The 21,257-nt window shown below is 36.3% G+C and overlaps 1 protein-coding gene and 1 pseudogene across 1 annotated transcript; both read right to left on the reverse strand.

Moving 5' to 3' along the window:
• Positions 1-8,140: 8,140 nt before the first annotated feature.
• Positions 8,141-12,277, reverse strand: LOC140227707 (uncharacterized; annotated as a pseudogene).
• Positions 12,278-12,574: 297 nt separating this feature from the next.
• On the reverse strand, positions 12,575-20,447 carry LOC140227708 (uncharacterized). Its single transcript, XM_072308119.1, has 5 exons — positions 20,417-20,447; positions 17,239-17,451; positions 15,064-15,141; positions 14,336-14,551; positions 12,575-12,642 (listed from the first exon to the last, which is right to left on the reverse strand). Exons 1-5 carry the CDS (start codon positions 20,445-20,447, stop codon positions 12,575-12,577), a joined length of 606 nt encoding a protein of 201 aa, XP_072164220.1.
• Between the last annotated feature and the right edge of the window lie 810 nt (positions 20,448-21,257).

The following is a 21,257-nucleotide window of genomic DNA, read 5'->3' on the forward strand; positions in this document are numbered from 1 at the left end:
CATGTAAAGAAGTACATTAGTCTTGATTTTGTTTTTACCTCTTTTTACGTATCTATGTATCTCTTTATGTATCTATCTGTCTCTATCGGTACTCTACCTGAGGTGAGTCTATGAACACTTTGATTTGCAGTTTGGGAGATGGATTTTTTTTTTTTTTTTCAGTCAAAATGATATGCACATACCATATCAATTCGCTCATTTCTTTTTCTTTTGTTCTTGTTTCTTTTCTTTTTTTAACATTTAATCACCATTGTTAATTTGAAATAAAGACAAGGTATCCGGTTTAAATTGTTCAAAAATTTCAATGCCGGGGTAATGGCCGTGTGCCTTATACACTGTAGTAAAAAACAAAACAAAACAAAACAATGAAAAACGCTGGATATTCTTAATATCAAGAGAACACTATCGATACCAAAAGTGCAGCTCAGTGTACCGATATTCCTACTGCCATTTTGTATTATTGTAATCGATATCATAATGGGTTACTTGCAGTAATATCCGCAATTATTTCTTTTTTGTCATGAAACCTTCTTAACGTAAGTAAGACGATAATTCTGTCATGGACAGCTGACAATCAAGATTAATTAACGGGGAATGGGATGTTGCCAAGTTGCTGGTGAATCAAATGCCTAATTCTATCCTTATTTCGTCCATCATTTACGTACAAAGGGAAAGGAAGCACCTGGGCAAAACTTCATGAAAAAGAGAAATTCCACCACTGATAGAATATAATATTATATTTAAACTACTTTTGGTGTTTCTTGAGGAATATCCGGAGTTCTTTTTTTTTTTCAATGAACCCGCTCACTGTTTTGCTGAAATTCTGCCAACACAAAGAATCAGCATTTCTGCTCATGCTTCAGAAACAATAAACATCGCAGAAAAGATTTGCCCAATTGAGGATATATGCACTGAGGCGTTTAAATTCCATTTTTGCCGGCACTTTGCATTGCTGATATACTACCTAACAACGGAATTCTACCGAAAAATAACCCCGAGAGAAAACACACGCAAACGTATAACCATGTATTTAACTCTAGATATCAAATTCCAATATGAAAGTCTTGAAAATCTGGAAAATCAGTTTATGTATTTGACCTGTGTTCACGGAAAAAGACACACACACACTTGTAGCTAAAATCGAGAGAAAGTCACTATTGCTTACCATTGAGACACTGGAACTTCAACCTTAATATCACTGGGTACTTATATTAATGTCCTATAATCCGTAGCTTCGTCTGGTGGGTCAGTGATAGGAATGTAGAAGACAGAGTGTAATTCTCAATCAGAATGTAAGATGATTTCTTGGATATTTCATCCAGAATATCGATTTCCATTCTTTTGTTATTGGTAGACTCGATTTCTGAAAGGATTCGCCGTCCACGGGATGCCCGTATAAACCAACTATGACCGTTTTCTACACAGTCTTTATCACAAGACAGTTCAAGGTCTAGCGGATTCCCGAAACAGTTCAGATGGAAATCTGCAGAAATAAGGAAGTCAAGTTTTGGTAGTAAATAATTGAATAATAGTGTCTAATGACATGTATGAGTTTTTCAAATCTTGCGCAAGAATAATATGACTGCTGCATAAAGCACTTGGACAAGAAACTAAGCCACACAAGAAGAAGATTATATGCAAGTAGATGAAGTCACACTTTAGTATTATACTGCTCAAGTCAGGATTACACTTGTCAACTTGACAGAATGATTTGGGAAACGAGAATACAACACTAGTATTTTAATCCACTGTATGTTTTGTTTTAAAATACCTTTTTTGTTTCTGCTTCTGACCGATAATCTGGATAATTACTGTAGATTCATCATCAAGTAATGCTAGCAGTTTTGCTGCAATACTGCTATTGTGGATATCAACAATAAGTATTAAATCAATCAGTGGCCTAAGAGTCTGAAAAAAATGACACGGTGGTGTTTACTGACTGGTATGAGGTTTTCTATTTATAAAAATGCAGACAATCTGAAAGAAGAACAACTATGTGAACTACGTGTTTATCAAAAAGAAAATAAAAAATACGTACACTTTTTGGTCGTTTCCGGCGTTGACGAAGTAAGGAACGGACTGTAAAAAATGAAACTAGCAATCAACAGTACAATGGAAGCCATTCTATCTTTGATTTGCTAAAAACCAGTAATGTGTAGCCAATCACCCGCTGTTTTGCTGTTTAAACTGGAGACCAATGTTCGCCTACCGAAGAGTGGAATTGAACAAGCTCTCACACTGCAAATGCACCTGTATAGTAGCGCTGAGGTACCGAAGAACGCATCATAAAAGACGAAAAAAAAAATCTACTACTGAAACATTTTAACCAAATGCAAGCAGATATTATATGACGTACGCTGACAAATTCAGGTTCAATCAAGACTATCCCTACACACGGCTAGACAGCAAAGTAAGAGCATAGGCTATGACTGCAGTGGAGTTTATACGCGACTGATTCAGCATATTCTCCTTCATGGAAGATGTTATGCACTACCCAGAAATGATCGTGTTACAGCGTTGTTTTTGATGATCTTCTTCAGTGCATGTTGGGGGAGAAGAGGACCCTTAAAGTGCGCAACCATTCCACCACTACCTGCATGAGTGTTCTTGTGTCATTAAAGTTCAAAGTTGACGTCCCGATGAATTTACTAGTCATTCGAGGAAACAATGTACAAGAGCATTACAAAAAAACACTTTAACCATGCAATTCTTCTTCTTGAAGTAACAAAGTGTTGGCTATCTATCATTCTTTTTTACTACTTTCATATCTGTGATGGTTATGGGGTAGGAACAAATTGTTACCTTTGCAATAGCTTTCGTGCATATCAATGATAAATGGTAGATTTAAATAAATGTTGTCATTAGAGAATCTTGAAACCGTCGATTTTTGAATAGGTAGGCTGATATCATTACCAAACTCCTTTCAGTTTCAGAGATTTCAAAGTGTTTCACAGTCTTTAACCCACTGCATACAGGAAACTGATTCTTGGTACTTTTTTTTTCTTTTCAAGGTCTAGAAATCTGAATATCAAAGACAGCCTGCTAAAATGAATCCCCTTGATTATGATCAATATAACGTAGGTTTCTTATCTTTCAGAGAGAAAACCAGATGTAATCAGAAACACTGAGCGTTCGAAACTGGGTGATTGATAATGTAATATCAATAATTATAACATTAATATATAATGAAAGAAATAACACTCCCCTCAAATACTTAAGGCCAAGCTTTTGATTTAAGGGCATGAAATCTGAGAAAATCATCTTTGGAACTGACGAACGCTTTTTGTAAGGATTCATTTTGTAGGACCCTTTTTAATCAGGCTGTGTCACCTGATGGTATCGATATTAATCAGGAGTAATGATTATGATTATGCAGAATGTAAATGATTCGTAGGTCACGTTTCAGGATTTATATAACGAGAGCACTCCTTATCACATCCAATTACACACACACACACACACACAATATATATATATATATATATATATACATATATATATATATATATATATATATATATATATATATATATAATTAACGAAACTGGAACAAAGTTCATGCTGTATCACAAACGGTTTATTTCTGCACACAAATTTTCGAGCGTCTCGCCGCCCTTTCTCAAGTGTTGATACTCTTATAATAAGAGTATTTCTTATATATTAATATATAAGAAATAAACCGTTGGTGATACAGCATGAACTTTGTTCCAGTTTTGTTACTTATCTTTTTATCTTGCCAACACGTGGATTACCTAATCAATATATATATATATATATATATATATACATGTATACAAATGTATACATATACATGTAGCAAATTTCTATGGCACTGGCAAGAAATGATCAATGACAGCAAACTCTGATGAAGGCTATTATTTCACTCTACTCGTCCAAAAGCTTATGAACTTTCTTGTCAGTATTAAAGTGTCCGCACTAAAGAACAAAAGTGAAAGTGACGATGATCATGTCGGTCATCACACAAACGCCCACGTACATCCGCACAAGCATACATCAAAAAGCACCGCCACACCGGGATGATTTCTTTGTGAGTTTATTTTCTGGAGTTCTGGTTTTTAACCACGTGTCTGCCAACACTTTGTAAATCGACATCTTTTCGTCTTATACTTTACAATTATTTAGCGTCAACGTACACAGTTTACGTATTTTTTGTTTTGTCTTTTACAAGAAAGCCTAAAATGGAGCATACATTCATTGCGGGTTATTTTTTTTCGATCATTCTAATAGAGAAGACCTTTATCATCGTTTGTTGTACGACTCAATCTTAACTAATTATATAGAGCTGAATTTGAATGCACATGTTCAATAATTACCAAACAACAACAACAAAGCCTGTGTCTCAATCCATGGTTGGGCTTTTTGGGAGTGTGAATAAACAAAAACCGCCTATTGACGCCGAAGGGCAGCCTGAAATGTTCTGATAGAAATTAAAGTGATCTATGTTTTTGGTTGAGACCTAACTTCAGGTTTCTAACAAAAGATAAAGAGAAGCCTCTTATGAAATACGAAAGGAATTCACCATGTATTTGATGAAATTTGGTTTGGAAATGGCTGAGATATCCAAAACAGAGTGATCCTATAAAAGGTGGGACCCACCTATCATTACGGTCTCTTTGTTTTATTTTGATTGTGGATGTCTCAGGCATTCCAAAACTAATTTTCATCAAATGAACTTTGAATTCCTCTTAGAATGATATGCTCTGTACTATTTAATGAGTAATTTCTTGATATCTAGCAAAAAAGTAAAAGCCCAATCCTCATCTCCATCATTACTGTATTATCCCTTTTACATATGAATAACTGTTCAAACTGTTCGAATAATTGTTCAAAACTGATAGCACGAATCGGCAATTTCAGGGGTGAAGCTATAAAGATACAGAATAAACCTTTGTACAGATTAAGGCAAATGGTATGTTGTGAAAATAAATTTATATGGGATGGGACGCTCTACATGTTATCAATGATTGATTTCAAGATGAAGGCATAAATTATGGAAGTAGGATGAAAATTGGAACATGATAGGGACATTTTGATATGAGTATATCTAGTTGTTGAGGGCAAGATGGCCGGGCAAAAATGAGAAACGCTGAGGCGATAAGCTTTCAGTGACTAGGTAGATGAGATAGATATCTTGATTACGTGATTGAACTGCGCTGTAGATATTTTGAATTTTAAAATTCTAATTTATTAGTGAATTACACGGTTTACTTTCAAAATTTCACCTTATTTTCACACTTTTGAGGGATGTTTCTTCGAATAAAACTGTCCAATTCTCTGTGGATTCTGATCACTTCAGTATTCAGTCATCAATATATAATCACTATGGATTTTACACATGTTGTATACTGTGTTCTTTCCATGTTGCCTTGATTACCTTATTCTCTGTTATTACAGAAAGTGAAATGTATATGTTTTTGTCGAAAAATGAAAATAAATTTAAAATTGAATTGTATTATATTCCTCTGTTTCTCAGCACAAGACGACAGTCTGCAAGAGGCAAAATAGACTTCTTTTATGTTCATCCTGTGCTATAGTGCACCAGCTCTCCGTGACACTATAAAAGAAGTTAGATAATGAAAGCGAAACAGCACAGGAGAAATTTGACTCAGAATAGAGATCACATTACGGTGGGTTTATTACAATCTCAAAAGGACAGCAACGTCGTAGTGTATGAAATCATATTTTATGTCACATCATTTCATATGCTCACTTTATCTCAACACAGAAATATATAGATTATAACTGCAAGGCTGACTGAGCCCTGCAATTGTAACCAAGTCATGCCATTTTTATCATAAATCTTAACATGTCTATCAATTCTATCTTCAACACCCAGTTCCATCTTTAATTCTATCATCGAAAGTATGAAATTATTACCCTCTTGAAACCGCCATATATCATTTTTATGTAGATTAATCTACCTTAATTCCACTTCCAACCCTTTTCTCTGATGGTACACCCTACTACCAAAGATTGCTTTTGGCACTGGGAAATAAGAAAAAAAAGTGTAACAAGAAGTGTTTCCAAAGGTAACTTAGTACCTGCAAATTTGACTGCCATTGTCCAAAGCATGACATAACACTATATCCCCCACACACGCTAATAACCTCAAATTCTGTCTTGACAAGTAATGGTGGTAAAAGTAAGCAAATGAAGCACATTCTTGATTACATAGGCTTACACGTAACGGGACATTTGTTTGATGTTTGATCAGGCCATGTGCGCAGTGATGCACATTATGTCTGGATAGGACATTTAGGCAACACTCAAATGGATTATAACTATGGAATACACAGTCCATATTACACTACTGCATGACTAAGGTTATCCTGAAACGGTGTGATTTACCAACTGACACTGCACCATTTAGTTCTCCCTAAAACTAGGGATACCTATTATCAGACAACTATTATAGGATTTATCATCAATAATCTTTCATTGCTATACAAATACAAAACACATAGAATCATTTTCAACGATATGGCCATGTTCAACAAAGGTATCGATTCGAGTGTTCATACTAGACAAGTGAAATCACATCCCATGCCACGTTATTACTATTTTGAAACTGGATTAAAAATAGTATTTATTGTTTTCACTAGACAACGATCACTATATACGAAGTGTGAAATCCCATTCATAAATCAAAATAGATCGCGAGTTCTACCGTTAGCAATCAGTCAGTCAGTCTTTAACTAGTAACTTGCATGGTGAGGCCTTACCGTTTCCACATATTTTCCCTCGTGCTTACCAGTTTACTATATACGTAATTTGTGGCTAACATTGGCTATTTATAAGTCGTATGTTTAACTACACCTTTATGGTGTAATTTGAATGTAACCACATTTCTGGAAATTCAATTCAACACGGTGTCCCCCCCCCCCAAAAAAAAAAAAAAGAAACAAAAAAAAAAACAGAAAGAAAAACTTTGTTGAAAGATGACAATGAATTGGCAAGCATATTGCATTCAGTCGTATAACGGAAGGGTGGACTATAAAAAAAAAATCTCAACACAGTCTCAAGATTACTGATATTTACATAACTGTATCCTGGGACACTATTAACATTCAGTCATACCATGCACACGGAGAGCGAAAGCAATGGTGCATTAAGCAATCTTTTCATCGCTAAGAAAATGCATGGTTTCACTTTGAGCATTAATTTGTTTTGTTTTGTTTTGAACACAAAGACGTACCCAACTTGTGCCTTTCCTGCTTGGGATTAATTTTCAAACACTTTGTAGCACATGCAGTTAGAATTGTTAGGATAGATAAATGAGTATTTTCATACAGCAATTCTTAATTAAGTAAGTAGGTAGTTGGCATGTCGGATACCAGAAATATGTTTCTCTCTCTTTGTAAATATTCATACGTGAATGTTGTTATGTATTTACGTTTGGAGAGATGGTCATATTTTTAACGTCATTTCAAATGAAATGAATTATAATGCGTATTAAAGAAATCGTGCAAAAATCATTGTTTTATGTGTCTTGGAATTCTGTAGTCATGCATGCAATCATTTGTATTTTAGGATATGCATGATGTTCTCTTGAAGTATACCGGTATTTGCATGTAAAGTTGGATGAATTAAAAACATGGTCATTTCACAATAATATCATCAGTACTACTTAGTCTTATACACCTGCATACTGGGAATGTAATTCTTTTATCTTTGCAACTATACACTTGTGGCTGTTGTACTTGTCATCCATAGTCATGTCACAATAATATCATCAGTACTACTTAGTCTTATACACCTGCATACTGGGAATGTAATTCTTTTATTTTTACAACTATACACTTGTGGCTGTTGTACTTGTCATCCATAGTCTTGAACTTTTATTGTTGTATTTGGTTATTTTATTTATGTCAGAAATAAGTGACCATTAAATGCCATTTATGTTATTTGACAAGCAAGCATGCTTTTATGTTGGCCTCATATTTCTATTTTCCTGCATGATGTATTTCAGTTGTAATTTTATGCTCAAGTAAAATTCAGTTGTATTTGGTTTTCTGTGCATCGTGAAGTGAATGAACATAAATGAAATGAAATTAATCAAATTCTGGGATTCCATCCGTATACAAGATACGACCACAACATGTGCATGCCATTCTTCAAGTCATGTGTCACTAAAATTCATGTACAGTTCCTCTTGCCATCCTGGTTTTTAGTCACCGCTGCAGGTCCCTCTTGTTTTGTTCACCGTAGCATACAACTCCTCACAAAGTGGAGGTGCTGTTGACGACGCTCCTACCGCTTTGTCCACTTTTGCGTACAATCCCTCACAAATGTGAGGTTCCAAGTTTGCGGTGTCATGGCGGTCATGGAAGTCGCTTTCTGTCATTATGGAAAGGGAGACACCGTTGGCATCATTTTGAGGATTCAGCACACTGTATTCTTCGGAGTCGAAAGCCTCAGGAAATTGCGGTTCGTTGCTAGTATCAACTTTACTCCGTTCCTCGCGTTCTAGTCGATAGCAGAAAATGTGTCCAGAAGGTTCGGTTGGTAAGAAACCCATACTAGTAGAGGACGTATTAGTGTTTCCTCTATCAGAGTAAACGATTCTCTTTGGACTGGAACCGGAACCATGGAGTGCATGGTTGTAACTTTGCGCTTGTCGTCGAGGGGTGCATAATGGATGCGATTGTACTCCGTGCAGCCAGAGATATTGTGGGCATGTTCGTTAGGGTCGCTTAATTCTGCATACTCATTTACGATTGCCGTCTCTAGCTCAGAAGTGTTGACAAATCTGTCTTCATGAACATGCGTGCTGCAGGGGCTTGCATTACATTTTCGAGGGTATACTTTGTCAGACCGTTTACCGAAGTCCAGCGAATTGTAACACCGGTCATCAAACAAGCGCGCTCCAGCAGATCTTGATACTGCACCATTCGCCGCCCTGTTGATTCTCCGAACATCTACATCCTGGTAATCGTCGTCCTCACAGCCGCCCGCTGATCGGTTCAGTGATGTTTCCTGTAGGCCACGGTATTCAGAGCAACTAGGTATAGAAGCCAGTGAAGTACTGACGGCGGATTGGACGCCGCTCAGCATGGGAAGTGTAGAAGAGGAGATTTGCTTTTCGTCTGCAGTCTGAGAACCCACTTTGGCTACCTCCGCAGCGTTTTGATAGATACGATACTGGTCTTCCTGATGAATTGTGGCGTCTCCGAATCTGTTGTCCGGAATGTACCGGAAAGAGTGACCTACTGCACCAGCTGCGGTTCTGCTATCACTCAGTGAATCAACATTATCCCCCATGCTGAGGTTCTGGCCTGACGTGCCAACAGGGAACATGCGTGTTTGTCCGTCATTAGAGCGATCATCCATGGGGTTTACAGTTTCTGACTGCCTGCGTCTGTATGAAGGGAGGGGAACGACATTCATCGATTAATGCCGACCATTACTAATAGTTTGTTTAGCAATGTGCGATTCAAACTTTTTGTAGAGAAACATAAAACGAACAATTGTATAATGTAAAAGTTTTCCAATCTATATATATAAAAAAAAAACTTCTGTTCAATACAGAATATTCTTTTATGTGTTTATTCACCCTGTGCGTTTGGAGCATGTATGAGTATTTCCATTGAGCCAAAAATCTATTTTTCCATTGAGCCAAACATCTCTTTTCTGAACACACGCTTGCACAACTGCGAGCAACACCCATAGTGATACATATGATATACAGTTATTTGTATATGAGGAGATTCGCAGTTCAAAGGGATTTTACAACCTTTCATCTGACCCTATAGTTTTTGTGTATCAAAAAACTCACGCTTTTAGCTGATTCATGCACCGCGTTATGGCTAGTATGGCAAGCAGTGCAAGAACGACACACAAGGAGGTCCCAAGGCTGTACATGATGATTTTCGTCTGATGTAGCAACTCGGTCACTGAAAGAAATTGGGTAAAGGTACAACATCATCATCTGTAAGGAAGGAGCTCACAAAATGAGTGCAGCCATAGAATATGACCAGATTCGAACACATTTCTTCACGTCTATCATGTTCATGTTATCATTTTTATTACAACCAACACGACCAAGAAGAAAGCTTAGCCTTTTGAATGTTACCGCACGATTTTTTTTTTTTTTTTTTTTTTTTTTTTTTTTTTTTGCTGTCAAGTTGTGAAATGCCGCCATGAAAGCACAACCGGTAGGTCCTGAAGCTACACGGATCTCATGGGAAGGCCGTTTCCGCGTGTATGTGTTTTTGTGTGGGTTCGCCTGGATATGAAAAAAAAAATTCCTTTGTTTATAATGTGTGTGTCATATTCGAGCATAAAGTATGCACGCCTGTTTCTATGTCTGTGCAAAGAGTGCATTTTAAAGTTTCAGCGCCTCTTTTTTTGACATGAAAAAATCAAAGGGGAAAAATCAATCAAGATTTCACTTAATACAATGATTGCACGCTCAAAATGAAGTGATCAATTCAAATTGACTGTATAGACTATACTAGGTTTTCCCGCCCAATTTCATCAGATTTGCATTCGAATTAATGACAAGGCGTTCAAATTCAAGGGATTTTTGTCATTGCTCTACTTTCACTGTTCATTTTAATTCTTTGAGTATTCAATCTCATTTCACATCATTCCTTTAAGATTTTATTTCATTCAATTCAGAGAGAAATTCATTCAATTTAACGGCTCAAAGTTGGCATTCAATTTCGCGCCAGCTGGATAGACGTTCAAATTTGCACCAAATACCAGTTTCAATTTCATTTATAGGCACACAACTTCAACATTTGAACGTTCAAATTTAATTGGCATAACCAAGTCCTGTAATTCTATGCAATTCTTACGAATATTTTACGTTGATTTCATTCATTAACTTTCAGTCCTGTTTCAATTTCAACATCTCTTTTCATTTTCTTTTCGGCTAGTTTCACTTTATTTCAAAATGGATATCACATTATTTTACAGAATGGTTGAACTCCGACTTTGCTAACATGAGAGATTACATGAGAACATCGATATGTCAAGTGTGATTATAGTCGTTTTACAGATTTCGTTTTCAATCACGTTTGAGGTGTGAATTGTGTGTGAGATACATTGCACTAAATATTCTTTCTTTTTCATAATTATTCATAATTTCGATGTTCAGTCTCTCAGTATCTTCAGCCGTCGATCTGTTGACGCGCCAGGCACCTTGGCATGTCTACGTCTGAAAGTGGTTGTACCATTCTTCAAACAGATGGAGAAAATACAAAGAACATGAGCAGCAACGAAAAACACTGCCCAGATGCTGCAAATGTTTGCCTATTCGTTAATTTGAATTCCTTAATGTTCATCGGATCTGTGCTGGTGCGAATTTGAATGCGTTTCACGTGCATTTTAATTTGAACGCGCTGTTTACACGTTTATGTGACAAAATCATGAATTCGAATGCTGATGAAATTAAATTGAATAAACTACTTAGCTTTTTGAATGTTGATCTCGAAGATCATTCGAATTCGCTTGAAAATGAATGCTTGCATCATTAAATCGAATGCAAATCTGATGAAATTGGGCGGGAAAACATATATTTACTCATATTTTAGGGGTATATGTTCCCGTGTATACGCACCTTCTTGGGGTACAAATGATAATCTTTAGTATCTTTATAATGAAGAGTGCCATAAGTCTGTTTTCACGCAATTGATTGTCTTTCTTTATTCTACCTGGATTCCAATGCACACATAAGAATAGGATCCGGCAATTATTATCAAAATAATCCACTATAGACGCATTAGACTACTCACCTGAAGGAGACGTATGACTTGACCTCGTTGATGTCGTCAATTCTAGAATATTCTGTCCGGCATCTGTTTAAGAAAAGAAGACCAGAAGGACATTGATATTATACGAACCAGCGACAAAAAAAAAAAAAAAAAAAAAAAACCACGAAAAAACGAAACAAGTACAATTCTAAAACCCCTTTCTACCAAAATCTTCAGAAAAATTATGCTATGATCATAATAAAAGACCAGATTAACCTAAACTGCCGTCTTTTCAAAAAGTAAAAAGTTTTGCCCTGTATGAAAATGCAATAAATTCTAGAAATCGTGTATTATTCGTTTGATGACGATAAAGCACATGGCAAGCCGGATTCAAATGTGCTCTTTTTCAGCATTTCCAGCACACCAACACACACCAACACACACATCGGAGACACACATACAACACGCTGAACTTGCATTTTGTAATACTCACTAGATGTATTGTCTGTAGATGCTGTGTTGATGTTTACATCTTGCCATTCATTGTCTGGAAACAACATGCGTATGTGCACAGAAATGGAAGAAGTAAATACAATTTTCTTTACACTCTGTAGGTTTTAAATTAACACAACAACAACTATGCAATACGTTTTCAAGCTTACTTGAAATTTACAGGAGACTGATCTGTCTTTACTAATGACCAATCCGTTTTTATGACTATCTTTGTAAATTTCTGTTAAAGGTGACTTGGATGAGAATAAAGCAATATAAGCAAAAAAAAAAAAAAAAAGGGGGGGGGGATTGAAGGCTATTCTTTGATGCATTTTCTCCGTACGTTTTAATAATCCCTAGATTTGTTATTCTGGCGTGTTGCCAGATCTTGATACCATATCTTCACACGATTCAGTCGGTTCGTTGGTGTTGTCTGTTTGGCATTGATGATTTTAGAAGTAAGATTTAAGCAACAAATGCAACCTGTTCAAACAAAAAATATACTAGTTTTGTATCTCTCCTGTCTTCACGTTTCAAGCTAACTAAAGAAACGCATACATTAATTCTTGCATTGTACCAGTGCTCTTACATCATGATATACTCTACAAAATGTGCTCTATTACTGAATATGACACACCGACTGTTTGTTGCTTGACTGCCTGACAAGATGGCACTGAAGCGTTCCAAACCGGGAAGTAAGTCGACCATCCGGGTCTTCCAACACACTGAAGTGTCGCGCCTCCGTCGACGATGTAGCCTTCTCTACACGTGAGAGTTATCATGGATCCGAACCTCGTGATATTGGAGCTCCAATCACCATTAGATACATGGCTGGGATGATCACAAACCGCAACCGAAACTATTCAGGAAACAGGAAAGCAACAGTGTTTCGAAAGTTTTACACACACACACACACACACACACACACACCATGTACATATGTATATATATATATATATATATATATATATATATATATATAGAGAGAGAGAGAGAGAGAGAGAGAGAGAGAGAGAGAGACATATATAATAGATGTTATGCAAGAAAATAAATTTTTCATCAATAAAGCATTCATTTCTCAAACGTTTCATTTGGTTGAAATGTGGAAATCGTTTTATTTGCTTGTGACATATCACATCCTTTGATATTATTTAAATTACGCCTATCTTTTTGTCTATATACCAATCCCCGAGAACAATAAAATTGAATGAAATAATAGCCCCTGCAATTATTGTCAGCTGACGTCAGAACTAAAGATTGGGAAGATAGAGGTAGGGACTGCGACAAATTTAGCAAAAAAGACTAGTAGAAAAGTAGATTTTATAGCAACAGAAAACATGAATTTCGTTAGTGATTAGTGTCACAAGAGGATGTACAATGGCTATCAACATAATTAAATACATATCGCAGATTGCTGATAGTGACAAATATGGCGGTAATACTGAATGCAGTTAGAACGAGAGGGAGAGAGATGATAGGCCCTAGGTATCATTACCTATTATCGTCACAGAATTTGATTAGTATTACTCACTGTTAAAGGGAAGATAAACCCAAAGAGCAATGTGGATTGAGTAAAAGCAGCAACAGTAGTAGAACACATCGGTGAAAGTTTTAGGAAAATCGGACAATCGTTGCAAAAGTTATGAATTTTTAAAGTTTTAATGTTGGAACCGCTGGATGAGGAGACTACTAGAGGTTATGACGTATCAGAGGACAATGATACAAAGAAAATATAAAGGAAATTCAACAAAAATTCATTTTTCTAGCATTATGGAAGAGCACTTGACTAACCGCTTTCAGAAAGCAGGGGGAATAATTGCTACCCTTAACATATGTCAGTATCAAGTTGACGGAATTTGTAATTTTCATGAAAAATTGATTTTTGTAGCATTTTCTTTATATTTTCTTTGTATTGTTGTCCACTCATACGTCATAACTTCTAGTAGTCTCCTCATCCAGCGGTTCCAACACCAAAACTTTAAAAATTCATAACTTTTGCATCGATTGTCCGATTTTCTTCAAACTTTCACTGATGCGTTCTACTAATGTTGCTGCTTTCACTCAATCCACATTGCTCTTAGGGTTTATCTTCCCTTTAAAAAAGTAGCGAACATTTTCTTCCTCACTTGGACACTCCCAACTGTGAGAACAGGTTGAGGAACAGCCGCTGTAATCCATTTGTTGAAAACATGAACACATGTTCCGATGCATGACAGCAGTGTCATAGCGAATTGGGCGTCTTACACAGGTAGACGCACATTCTTCGTAAGAATGAACTTCATATCCAGGATAAGCCTGAAATACCTGATAGTCACCCTGATAGCATCCGAGGAATCCAGGCACTACGTAGAAACAGAATGATGGTTATCCAACATTAGATTTGCTTCTGAAAGCAGCTATCCGACGGACCCAGTGTCACTTGATAGGTAATTTTGATATGATAAATGAATAGAATAAAAACGGACAATGCTTCCCTTTAATAAAGCGATGATCATTATACATGAACCTAAGTATAGTAAAGCATACCAATGCAGCATGTATTGGCATGAAGATGTGTAAACAAGGCTCAATGCATCTATCATGAATCAGATGTATGCTGCTGTATACATACAAAATGTAGGGTTGGTTTGTGTAGGCCTACTGTGCTAAAATTCTTGCTCTTCGCTGCTTAATTTCACTAGCATGGGGACACGAGAGAGCCAGGCACCTATAGTTCCAATTTATTTCTTCACAGACAGACAGACAGACAGACAGACACATACACACTCATGTATCATGTATTTATACACACGTTCACATAATACATGCGTACGTACCATGCATAATCATGTACATACAAAATGTACAACCTCACCTCGGCACTTGAGTCTGGCAAGCTTATCCGAAGGACACTCAGTGGTAGCCAGTGAACAACCCATTACACGTTTAGAATCTATGGATTGATATTGTGAATATCATTTACATGTTATATTTCCATGTATGAAGAGATAACTATCTCTTCGTTGATTGCAATGTATTTCATGATAGTAATTTACTGTTTGAACATACAATATCCTCTGTTCCTCTCAAATTTTTAATTCCTACATTATATAGGTTTTTCCGGCCAATTTCGCACTTCTGTCTGTCAGTCCATTTGATAGAAGGTTCATTCAATTTAGCAAAATCCCTCGTTATCGCACAGTCTGTCTTTCAAAATTGCAACGTGTGCATTCAATTTAGCATTTCGATCAATGAAATTTGCACATGTGGCTTTCGAATTCGTAAAAAGGGCATTCAAATTAGCTGGTACTCCACCTTCAACTCAATCCGCCATCACTTGCCAAAAAGGTAATTTGAGTCATTCAATTTCGCGAATGGGCAGTCAAATTCCAGACATTTTCATTCAAATAAACGTCATGCTATTTCTATTATGAAAAGGTGAGAACATTCAAACGTGTATTTCTATATGACTTTTTGTTTCATCAACACACTGTTAAGCAGTAAAAGTATCATATTTTTGACCCTATGTAACTCGAGTTTGTTGTTGTGTAACGCCCCTTTTCTTTCATACTGTATATGTCATTACAGGCCTATACAAGAACCAATACTACAGATTAAATTCATCTTCTTGCAGTCATGACAGCGCAAGTTAGATAAGGACATATCTCAAGAAGGCAGAGAAAGAATCATCACTGATCATAGGAACATTTTATGATCATAACCTTCACTTCCTAGAACTGGCCAACACACTCGGAATAAAGCGCTCAACGGCCAGATAAGTTGTGGCCACATGCACTATCTTCGGACTGGGAGACTCAATTTTGAAAAACATTGGAAAAAAAACTGTTGCCAAAATCTCCAGAATGAAAACGAAAATAAAAATGTAATGACGCTTACACAACAATAACTATGTTGAAGAAAAAAAAATACAGAAAGAACCAAAGCATAAACATGTGTGCTAAATTGACTACAAAAGATGTTAAATTGGATGCCCAAAAATGAATTCGAATGAACGAGCGCAGCATATACGTGATGACGTCACTATATCATTCCAAATTGAATGAACGAATAACGAAATGGTGCTTGTTTTACGAATTTCAATTGAAAAAATTGTTGATTAGAGTGAGGTTAAAGGTAATTTGAATGCTCAAAAATGATTTTGAAGGAGGAGATCACAAAATTGAAATACCCAACATGTGCTCTTCGCTAAATTTTGCTAAATTTAATGCAGCAATAAGGAATACGACTGACAGACATTGACAAAAGTGCGAAATAGACCGGGAAAACCTATACTAAAACCGCATGACACACGTGGTGCATGTACCATTTTACCAAACACTGCTGTGTACAGTAGAAGACTTTTAATCTGGAGGTTCTGAGTTCAGTTCCTAACAGGTGCTTATATACATGAACAAGATGATTTAAACCCTTCACGTGGGGACAAATGAGCACACCATCCACCGGCACAGAATCATGCACAATCGCAGGACATTAACTTTTGCTTGTGGCAGATCTGTTTCTAAATCCCGAGATTTTTCGGTTCTTGAATAATTCCAAATACTAGTAGTCATCCCGCTTTATCAAAAAAGAGACACAACACAAACGATGATAAAGCTAAGAAGTGTAGGGTTACCAGTTGCTGCAACTGAATTGTTTAGACGTGCCGTTATCTAACATGGCAATTTTCACTATAGTACTGTATCATCATCCTCTGAATACAGCCAGTATTCATTCATAGCTGTTCACCGAATATATTTTTTTCTCTCTTTTTCTTTCATTTGACCAAATCGTGACTATTTATGTAGTACGCCGTTAATGTGAATTCTAGGTAGAACAGGTGAACAAGTGAAATTGCCAGTACACCATAACACTTACCAGGGGCGGATCCAGGAATTCTGTAAAGGGGAGGGGGGGGGGCCGCAACTAATATTTCTGGTGCCGCTTCGGGGTTTCATTTCATTTTTTCTTGTTATTTCTTTTGTTTTTAACGAAACATAAAGGGGGGGGGCGTGCGCCGGTTGCGCCACCCTCTGGATCCGCCAGTACTTACCTTGAGAACATGTCAACCTCTGAGTCTTGTTACGTGTTGCTGTGCGGGGCAAACTCTGAGTTGAATATTCTTCTGCCGCTGGAAAGCCAAGCTCTCCGCAGATCAGTTCGGCAGCTTTGTCGTTGAATCCATCATAGCAGACATAGCTGTCTGGTTGGAGGAGCACCAAGCCTTCCAAGGGAGAGGGTCCACCATCCAGTGTGACAGATGGTTCTTGGAAATAAATGAGATCTAATTAAAAGCCTTGGTTCATTGATGATGACAGAAATGAGTGATCAATATGTTTTATGCTACATCACGATCTCGAAGGGATCGTATAGTTTTGGTTGAGACCTAACTTCAGGTTTCCAACATTTCTTGGTGAGATAGTGAGAAACCTTATATGAATATAAAAGAGCATGTAATTCCAAGAAGGACTCAAAGTCTATTTGATGAAAATTGCTCTGAAATGTCTTAGATACCCCAAAACAGAGCGATCCAAATAAAAGGTGGGATCCACCTTTTATTACGATGGCTTTGTTTCACCTTTTTTTTTTTTGATGTCCAAGCCATTCCAAAACTGATTTTCATCAAATAAACTTTGAATTCCTCTTCGAATAGTTTGCTCTGTTATATTTCATAAGTAGTGTCTTGGTATCTCACAAAAAGTTAAAGGCCAAATCCGCACCTCAACCATTACTTTACCATCCTTTTAATACAGTAGTAAAGTGATTATAACTTGTTTTCACTCTTAACGAAAACTCCTTGACACTAGAGTACAAAAAACATTTCCCACTTTTGATCCTTAATAGTTCGAAAAGTATATCAGATAACACTGTCATTCATATGAGTAATAGCTGACTAGTGTACAATTTAGTTGAAGGGGACATGAATATGAAAGCATGACTCATTTTAAATTACCTCCAACAAAATTGTACACTATTCAGCTATTGCCCATATCAATATCTGTGTTTATCTGATATATATCAAAAAACGAAAACAAAAAGTCGCACATACTGATATTGTGTGAGGACTGAAAGTAGGTGAAACGGGTCAACCTAGCCAATCTTGACTTTTTTTTTTATTTTCTGAAAGGGCAAGTCTTCTTCTACACTATGCTATAATTTGGGGTCATATAACGAACAGGAAAATGTGTATTTTAGCAGGTTATCTTGAACATTTTTTTTATATATATATATAGATTAGTGTGATTAGGTGTGTCTGTAGAATCCCCTTTTCATTTCTTAAAAACCTTGTACACACTCTTCACTTTCAACTTTTATAACTTTTGAAAAAATTAATCATGCACAGAATGTGCTTATGAAGCTTGCTCAATTTGAGCTTAATTTGATTATCCCTTCATTGTTATTGCTATTATTATTATTATTATTATTATTATTATTATTATTATTATTATTTATTCGGTAATTCAATATACAATACAAGTTGACATAAAATACAAACAGAAAATTGTATTACATGATATGAAAATTGTGGTGGTTCCAGGTGCTCCGGTGGTCAACATCCTGTTTTTTGTTCCATTCATCGCACAGCCAGCACAGCTTGGTACAGATTAAAGCGCTTGAATACACTCTGTACTTCAATTCACACTTTTCCTGAGTGTGTGCTTTCTTTCCAATATTTAGATAGGTTAGGGGAGTCCACTTGATTTGAGTTATATCTTTTAGAATCTGTCCTTAACTAAAAATCCATTTTTGTTTGTTTGTTTTGTGGTGCAGGGTCACATATAGTTTTTGAATTATTTCGCATCAAAAGTGGGAAATGTTTTTTTTTTCTTTTGTAAGATCTAGCACTAGAAGTAAGAATTGAGCGTTATTAAGCTTTTGATCTGAATACTGAGATTTTCGGAAATATCTTACAAAAAAAAATGATAAAAATGCTGTAAATAGTATCCGATTAGGTTTTGATCTTTTTGAGATCTCCATATAACGGGAAATATAAATGATATCAATCTCGTCAAACCGTACTTGCACCTTGACTAACTCAGTCAAAACTAACCAGTAAAAAAAAACCACATAATATCCTTTCCTTATTGTCCTTATTTCTGTGCACATACAATGTTAATACTTGTAGGTGTTAAGTAACCCGAAATGTTGTCTGTGATCAGTAGGATGCGTTGCATTTTGTCCTATACTAAAAGTCACTTTTAACTTTTGAATTCAGCTCAGCAGAGACAGCAGACCTCGTATTCATAACGATTGTCGCAATAATCATTATTGTAAATATAACTGTTATTGTTACATTGTTCACACCATTGCATTCATTCCTCTTGTTATTATTCTATTTTTTTTTACTGTTTTATCGTTATGTGTAAACAAAATCGCCCACCTCATCTCGAAGTGTGTAGTTATTTACGTCATATAGCGCAATTATACAAGACAATTTTGAGTGCATTACATTAGACTTTGTTAATATTATATCACATTTATTGTCGTCACGGGTGATCCGTGTAAACATCGGGAGGCATAACTGTTTACCAACTTTCCTATGGCAACTAAGAGGCAAAAGACGAGTCCACTGTCGATGGCGTAAAAGTATAAAATAATTTAAAAGACGAAGTAGTTACCGATTGTTCAAAGATGAAGATCAGCAGTTGCGATCTTACAAATTAATTAGTAGAGAGGGAGACAATTGGTAAAAAATATAGTAGAAGAAGACTATGGCTGCTAAACAATAATGAGCCTCAAGAAATGGTAGCGCGTGCAACACTAAACAGAACTTGCATTTTCAAAAGTTTTATACAATGACTGAAGATGCATAACAGCAATTGCAGTAGTTGTAATGAATAGTCAAATGCAAACATAACTTCACAAATTCATGACTCAGGTGAGGATTATATGACAACATTACAATCTACTGGACACTTTCCCCGATTTTCTGCATGGGTTCTTATACAAATTACATTAATCTAAAATTTATTGTTAATATGTAGCTACCGTTTGTGCCATGGAAATACTAACCACTATCATTTTATGTGTGTGTGCGTGTTTCTGTCTGTGTTTCTATGTCTTTGTCAATGTATACATAAATGAACATTCTGCCTATTAATGTATACATACAATATGTAAATGAACATTCTGCTATTGGGGAAACGTTATAAAATCGAAGAAGGACATTTCAGTTTGTTAACTGAAAACCTTCTTGTATTTACAATAATGATGAAGACTGTAATACTTACCGCTGAAGCATTGCACCTTCAACTTGAACATTACTGGGTAAGTATATATACCATATCTGTAGATTCACTTGATGGGACAGTGATAAAACTGGAGACGGCAACGTATGATTCTTAATCAGCATGCGAATTTTTTTAGTAGATAAAACATCGATGATATGAAATCCCATCCTTGGGTTGTTGATTGACTCAAATTCTAAAAGCACTCGCCGTCCAGAGGTTGCCTGTATAAGCCAACTGTGACGGCTTTGGACGCAGTTTTCATCACACGATATGTTCCCGTCTATTGGATCACCGGAGCAGTTCAGATGGATAACTAGAGGAGACAGAGAGATCAGGAAGGTAAATCTTTAAATCTTATGAAATACCAGTATCATAATATACTTTGCTCAAGACGCATACCACGGCTGTGGGCACTGGGTTAACTGAAGATGATCATTAAGAATTATGTATGTCAAAAGGGTCTGTTAATAACGCCAGGTATGATAATGCTCTGTTTCAACAGAAAGAGTACAATGTCTGCTTTTGTTTTAAGTAGGATAGATTTGTTTTCTCTTTCCCACAGAAAATAAAGTTTCTCGCCCTTTACACTTATTAGCACTTCAAGTACTCATACACTGGCCTGATTGCTATGGGAAAAATTGACTGACACTGAGTGTTCAGATGTCGGCTATGACCTATTGTAACCAAACTGAATAATGTAAGCATCTCGGGAAAAGAATACGTATTATAGGAAATGCATTTTGAATTCATGGAAATCAAAAAGAAAGAAATACCTACCCCATGTCGTTGTTCCTTGCGTCGAAAAAGTGAGGAACGGACTGGAAAAGATGATGCAAACTAA

This window comes from Diadema setosum, chromosome 4, assembly GCF_964275005.1.
Source record: "Diadema setosum chromosome 4, eeDiaSeto1, whole genome shotgun sequence".
In the NCBI taxonomy this organism is placed as follows: domain Eukaryota; kingdom Metazoa; phylum Echinodermata; class Echinoidea; order Diadematoida; family Diadematidae; genus Diadema; species Diadema setosum.

Bases quoted from the DNA above. Each gene is read 5' to 3' on its own strand.
- LOC140227708 (XM_072308119.1), bottom strand. From the start codon at position 20,447: ATGTTCAAGTTGAAGGTGCAATGCTTCAGCG. The intron at 17,452-20,416 runs GTAAGTATTACA...TTTATTTCCAAG, and splicing joins GAAGGTGCAATGCTTCAGCG to AACCATCTGTCACACTGGAT. The intron at 12,643-14,335 runs GTGAGGAAGAAA...AATGCCAAACAG, and splicing joins TCACAGTTGGGAGTGTCCAA to ACAACACCAACGAACCGACT.